The 6,349-nt window shown below is 55.6% G+C and overlaps 1 protein-coding gene across 2 annotated transcripts; it reads left to right on the forward strand.

Annotated features, from left to right (window-relative positions):
• The first annotated feature begins 538 nt into the window (after positions 1-538).
• MVB12A (multivesicular body subunit 12A) lies at positions 539-5,854 on the forward strand. Of its 2 annotated transcripts, XM_074261227.1 has the most exons (9): positions 539-1,616; positions 2,468-2,581; positions 3,065-3,161; positions 3,408-3,534; positions 3,760-3,876; positions 4,012-4,109; positions 4,465-4,526; positions 5,148-5,204; positions 5,341-5,854. In XM_074261227.1, the coding sequence occupies exons 1-9, from the start codon at positions 1,527-1,529 to the stop codon at positions 5,401-5,403; spliced, it is 825 nt and encodes a 274-aa protein (XP_074117328.1). In that variant the 5' UTR covers positions 539-1,526; the 3' UTR covers positions 5,404-5,854. The 2 variants fall into 2 exon arrangements, with proteins under 2 accessions (XP_074117328.1, XP_074117339.1); XM_074261238.1 differs by lacking the exon at positions 4,465-4,526 and having other exon boundaries at positions 547-1,616.
• The last annotated feature ends 495 nt before the right edge of the window (positions 5,855-6,349 follow it).

Genomic DNA, 6,349 nt, shown 5'->3' on the forward strand with positions numbered 1-6,349 from the left:
GCTCATGAGATCAGCATGTGAAGACTGGAAGAGAAGAGGGCCCAGGACAGAACCCTGAGATAGTTGGAGGGCATGATCTGGAAAAGGAAAAAGGGCAGAGGAGAACAAGCAGGCCAGTGGGGTCCCAAAAACCTAGAGAGAGAATCGAGAAGTAGTGATTAACCGTGAGAAAGTCAGCCAAGAGGTCGGGGAGAGTGAGTGGAAAAAAGGTCCTGATTTGGCAGCGAAGTGATGCTGGGTTGTGGGGGAAGGAGGCATCCAGAAGCGGCGTGGTAAGGGATTTAGGGGAGAGAGGTACGGGTTGCAGCCGGCCCCATCGCTGATGGCTTAGTCTGGTGGGCACGGGCCCCGGGGCCAGCACCGGAGTCTGGAGGTGGGCTGCTTGGCTCAGGTCTGAGGGGGGTTTTCCTGGGAAGTCTCCCGGGAGAAGGGGCGGAGTGGTTCGGATGGAGATTTAGGAAGGATTCCTAAAAGGATTCTAATGCTTGACTTGCATCCCGAGAGCGTGAGCGGTCACACCCCGATGTTCCGTGGATTATTGGTGGTAGAACACGGGGCGCTCCGAGTGGTCGGACCCGCCACAGGCAGCCGGGCGGGAACAACTCTTGCCCGGGGATGGACACCCCCTGGGCGAGCCACGTGAGCTCCGGGCTCCCCGAGAAGGCTCGGAGGGGCCCTGCCCTCTTGCACCGCCGGCCGCAGGGAGCGTGCGGACGGGTCGGTGGGAAGGGGAGGTGCGTTACTAAGAAGGCTGGGGAACGGATCCCAGGGGAGGCGGCTCTGGGGCCCTAACGGCGTCGGAAACGGGGAGCCGAGAGCGGCCCTCGAGCACAACCTGCAGGCGGGCCCTAGTCGGCAGCTTAGCAGCAGATTGGGCTCCGTCCCTCGGCGCGGGAGCAGCGCAGCTCGGGGCGGGGCGCTTGGCAGCTGAGGGAGAGTTCTCGGAAGAGCGGGACTGCAGGCAGGGAGCGGCGGGCAAGCGGCAGGGGCAGGCCGGGGGGGGCGAATCCCCGAGAGCGAGCCCCGCTGGAATACACTCGGAGGTCCCTATCGCAGGAAACTTCCCGTCCCTCGGCTCCGTCTCCTTCCGCGCACAGTGCCGGGCGCCGGCCGGAGCCCCGGGTTCCCGGAACGGGCGGTGGGCCGTGGGCAGGGAGGTTTGCAAGGACCTCTGGACAATGGAGTTCTTTCCGGACACATCTCTAACACGTCGACGCGTCCCAGGAGTTGCGCACGCGCAGGACGCTTTACGCCGGAGCTGTGCTTTCTGAGCGAGTTTTCCGGGGAGTAACTTGGGCTGTTTGGTTCGGTAGTTGCCGTACCTCGCAGGCAGACGCCAAGGACTTATGGGAATGTTTGCGCAGGCGCGCCCAGTTCGCCGAGTTGATTTCTGGTCGCTGTAGTTCCTCCGGCTACGGACGGGCCCGAAGTCCGGCGAGCTGTGGGCGGGACCCCTGGCCTCTCGCTTCGGTGGCCCTTGCACCTCTTCATTCCGCCTCCTTTTGCCTCGATCCGCAGCCCATACGATGGATCTCGGGCCCGGCCCTGACGGGTCTCCGATAGCCGGCCTGGGCTGGGCTTTGGCTTCGGCTGTGCCGCCCCGGGGTTACAGCGCGGTGAGTGACGCCCGGCCCGGCCCGGCCTCCGCTCCCTCCGGCCTGCGTTTCCCTCGACCCTGCGGGCCCCGTTCACGTGATCCTCTACCCCCCTACTCTCCTCCGTGTCCCAATGGCGCCACCCCCCACCCCTCTGACCTCTGCCCCTCCGCTCCCACCTCAGGCCTCCTCTGGCCTTTCCAGCCTCAGTTTCCTGGGGCTTTTCAGCGATCCTTGCCCCTCCCCCTCAGCGCCCCTGAGCCTCCTCCAGGCTCCCCCACCTCTGCCCCTCTCCCTCTAGCCTCAGACTTCCTGTCCTTTCCTGCCCCTCCCCCACGTTCACACCTGCCTGTATCTTCTTCCTGCCCTGGTCCCCATCTCTGTTCTCTGCCAATCTCTTCTTGTGCTGCCCCTCCCCCCACTTCGCCTCCTATTCTCACTCGTGCCCCTTTCCTTCCCCCAGTGTTCGCCTCTTTGCAGGGACTTCTCCTTCAGTGGCCGCCCTCCCGCCCTCCTCTGGCTTCTCCAGCCGCCCCTGTGCTCCGTTCCCACCATCACTCATCTCCCGCCTGACTCCTCTAGCCTGGGTCCCTGATCTCACCCAGCCCACGGGGCTATCCTTGCCCTCCCCCCCTCCCGCTCCCCTCTCCCCCCATGGGCTTCTTTTCCAAGCCCGACCCCAGAGTTTCCAGGCTCAGTATTCTTGTCCAAGGCATTAGTGGGGGAAGTGGGGGTCTGGGGCCTGGGCATTGAAAGGCAAGATTCTTTTGACTGATGGGAAAAGCCACGGAAGCCCAGGGACCAAGCTTGGGCCACTAGTGCTGCCCCCCCCCCAAGCTGCCCGTCAGTGACCTGCTTTCTCTGACCCCTAGATCACAAGCACAGTGGAGGGGACACCTGCCAACTTTGGGAAGGGATTTGCACAAAAGTCGGGCTACTTCCTGTGCCTCAGTCCTGGGGAAGCTGGCACTGGCAACGGCGGTGAGGTAAGGAATAGTAATAGGGGTCCCTGCTCCCATCTGCTCTCCCCACAGCAGTCATGGCTGGGCACTATGGCTACTAGCCTCATTTTGCAGATGGAGAAATCACTGACTAGCAGCTAGAGCTGGGCCTTGAGCACGTGTCTGGGTGTCTAATGTTCTCAGCTACACCCCGTCAGGCCGACATTCACTGACAAAGACGTGGCTCCTTATCCCTGTGGCACCCTGTGCTCCTTCGTGCCATCCCGCACGGGGTCTTTTCTAAGCCCAGGCTGCCAGGGCCCCTTTCCTGGCTGGCCTTACTTTGCTCAAGCTGCCCTTTGTCCTGGGCTTTTTCTCCACCTAAAATTGCCCTGCCAGTGGTTTTAAATTACAGCTTTACAGGACATTCTGCTGCCCCTTCCACAGAGCAATTGTGGGTTCTCCCTCCTCCGGGCTGGCTGATCCCTAATTCTTTCAGAACTCCACCTGCCTTTTTTCCCTTCCCAGACTCTCCAAGAAAATGTGGTCACAGATATCCAGATCCTAAATGAGAAAACCCCTCTTCCCATGGGCTTCACCTACATCAGCGAGTTCCTAGATGCCAGTAAGGTCATTCTCTCCATTAGGGAGGGAGGGAGGGAGGGTGTGTGTGTGTGTTGTATGTGTGCGCGTGCGTGCGTGTGCGTGCATGTGCTCGTGCTCGCGTGCATCTGGCACACTTGGGGCAACGGCCACACTGTGAACCCTGAGCCCTCATCCCATGGGAGGGCAGGTGCCACAACTAGCCAGGGATTCAGTTGACCTAATGGAGTTCGATATGGACCTCTCTTCTCCTTCCCCTCCTGCCCAGAGGCATCAGTATCAAAAAAGAAACGGGTCTGCATGAAGCTGGTCCCCCTCGGAGTGGCTGATACGGCTGTGTTTGATGTCCGGCTGAGCGGCAAGAGCAAAGTGGTGCCGGGATACATTCGCGTTGGGTAGAGTTGCCCCTCAAGCCTCCTTCCACTCCTGCTTCCCCTAACATGATCCCATATACACAACCCTCTCACCCCAATAGCCCTTTTCATATCCCTTTAACTGCCTCTAAGATGCTCTCACACACACCCTCTTATCCACAAAGAGGAAGCAGTCTGGGTCCCTAAGGCGTTTTCTTCTTTGGGCATCAATGATGATTTTCTTCTAAAACATGTCTTACTCTCTAGGGAAATAGGTGGCTTTGCAGTTTGGTGTAAGAAAGGTAAAGTCTGCAAGCCCAAACCCCTTCCTAAACCTCGGAGCATCAGCTTGGAGATGAGAGGCCTGTCCCTGGATAAGTCCAGGTGAGGCTGGCAGGAAATGGGGATGCAACCAAGACCTGGACTGGAGGGGAGGAGGGATCAAAAAACAGCATTTTACTGGAGGTTGGGGTGACCATCCCTGCTTTCTACATGGGCATGGGTTGTGGCACCCCACAGTGACAGCCCAGGGAAGCACTCCACATTGAGCTCAAGACAAGGGACCATCAGGAGGAGTGATTCCATCTACGAGGCTTCTAGTCTGTATGGCATCTCAGGTAAACTAAAACACTGCATTCCTACTCAGCTTTAAAGGAGCAGAGATGGGCACATGGGAAGGGCAGGGTCTGGATAGTAGCAGAGTTGACAAGGTACCTCGAAGTACCTTATGGATGAAAAAAGCCTTAGACTGGGAAAAACCCAAGTTCTAGTCTTGACTCTGCTGCTTGCCCACTTTGTAGCACTCCCCTCCCGACCTCCCTTCAGTGCCTCACTTTCCCCTTCTGTAAAACAAGGAGTTTAGACTAGAGAATATCTTGGGTCCTTTCCAGTTTTAGTATCCTTGGGGAGTGGGAGGGCAGTTCTGGTTTTCTTGCCATTATCCTTCAGCTCATTGGCAATGTTTTTTCTCAGCCATGGATGGGGTTCCCTTCACCCTGCACCCCAAGTTTGAAGGCAGAGATAATGGTCCAATGGTGAGTGGGCCCCCAGGAGTGAAGCAAACCTTGGGTTTACTATTAATAAATAAGTTTGGTGATACCTCCCACGAACATGTAACATTTGAGGGTTTTAAAAAGAATTTCCTTACAATATATTGTTATGGGCCCTCATGCTGAGAGTTGCCCCACTTTTGCATTAAACTCCTCCATCCCATGAAGCAATCACTAATACCATTGTTGGACCCAACTTTCCTTGTGTCATGAGATCTTTACCATCGCCTTCATGACCCACCCCCATGACACGTGACCCCAGTCCCTTTCCCTTGCTCGCATCACAGTGTCACCTCATAGACCCCTTGGGCGAAAGGTAAAGAAGGTTGAGATGGGGTGGGTGCAGAGGATATCAGGGAGGCTCTGAGAGGTATGAAAAAAATCTGGGGTCCCTGGGCTGGCTGGGGGCTCTGCAGAATAGCCTGAAGGCAGGGGAGAAGGGGGTTGTGGCAGGCTCACTGGAGACAGAGGGCAGCCAATCTTCTAGATTTATGCTCCAGCATTTGTGACTCCCAAAGAGTTCTGTGTTTTCTTGTGTCCTCTGAAGTTTTCAGAGGCAGGACTCGACCTGCCTTGGGCTTGACTCTTCTCTGGCTCTTCCCCCAGGGCTTCTCTTCCTTTGCAGACCTGACCATTAAATCTCTAGCGGACATCGAGGAGGAGGTAAGACCTTTGCTCATCGGTCCCATAGCCAGGTCTTCAAGGTTCCAGGAGACAGTGGGAGGTAGGGGCTGAGGTTAGAGCTCCCGTGTCTGTTGGCCTGAAGCTACCCCATCTCTCATTTTGTATGTCATTCCAGTATAATTATGGCTTTGTGGTGGAGAGGACAGCAGCAGCGCGCCTGCCTCCCAGTGTCTGTTAGCTCCCGCTGGAGGAGAGATCAGCCTTCAAGATTCTGGGATGGCACAACAGTGTACTGCTGATGACCACAGTGCCTTTCTTCTTCATCTTGCCTTCTCTGCTTCTTGGGTGACACTACATTCCATGGTCCCTTCTGATGTCTGGAAGTCTACAGCCTGTCCCAGCATCTGGGACAGGCAGCTCAGCCCCCTAACAGGAGCCTGAGAGTTTGCCACTGAAGATGCCTGGTGAAGGTGTGGGGAAGGGAGGGATCCTAAAACTCTTCTGCCAAATACCAGAGGTTATGCTCTGGCACAGGGATCTCAGAGGGTTCCCTGCCCTTAAGGGCCTTAAACTGACATCAGGCTCTGGGAGGCAGGGAGCAAAATGTGTGCCTTGGACTTTTTTTTTCTGGTGATAAGCCTGCAGGACTGGCTCAATTTGCTCTTAGTAATAAAAACTTCTTGATCCCATTATTCTTGTCTTTGATAGCCTGCTATGCCCTCCCCCTTCATACCCTTCGAGAGAGAGAGAGCGGAGCATCTCCTTCTGGCCCTTAATCACAAAATTCAATGCAATGAGATGAAACCATTTCAGGTATATGAAAGGCAATTCATAGACATCTAGTGGGTTTGTTCCCAGAGGCTATGAGCAGCAAAGGGTAGGAGTTGGAAAGAGGCTAATCAACTTTAAGGCTTGATGTCAAGAAAGACTCCCTGAAATTTAGAACTCTTTCCCAAGTGGGATGGACTGTTATTGAGAGACCCTTTCTAGAAGGTCCTCAAAGGCTAGAAAATTGCTTAGCGGGTACTTTGTCCAGGAGATTCTGATTCAAGTATGGGTTAAATTAAATTATCATTAAGTTCCCTTGCTTGTTGTTTAAAGGTTGGTGTTACAGATCTACTTTTTCATTCTCATCTTCTGCCATGAACTGCTTGTCTTTAGGGGAATTTTGTGTTAAGCCAATT

The sequence above is a fragment of the Sminthopsis crassicaudata genome, chromosome 1 (assembly GCF_048593235.1).
Source record: "Sminthopsis crassicaudata isolate SCR6 chromosome 1, ASM4859323v1, whole genome shotgun sequence".
NCBI classification, from domain to species: Eukaryota; Metazoa; Chordata; class Mammalia; order Dasyuromorphia; family Dasyuridae; genus Sminthopsis; species Sminthopsis crassicaudata.

What these genes read in the sequence shown, in the direction of transcription:
- MVB12A (XM_074261227.1), top strand. Translation starts at nt 1,527, where the DNA reads ATGGATCTCGGGCCCGGCCCTGACGGGTCTCCGATAGCCGGCCTGGGC. An exon ending in CCGGGATACATTCGCGTTGG is followed by an intron (nt 3,535 to 3,759) that starts GTAGAGTTGCCC and finishes CTTACTCTCTAG; the next exon opens with GGAAATAGGTGGCTTTGCAG. An exon ending in TAGTCTGTATGGCATCTCAG is followed by an intron (nt 4,110 to 4,464) that starts GTAAACTAAAAC and finishes GTTTTTTCTCAG; the next exon opens with CCATGGATGGGGTTCCCTTC.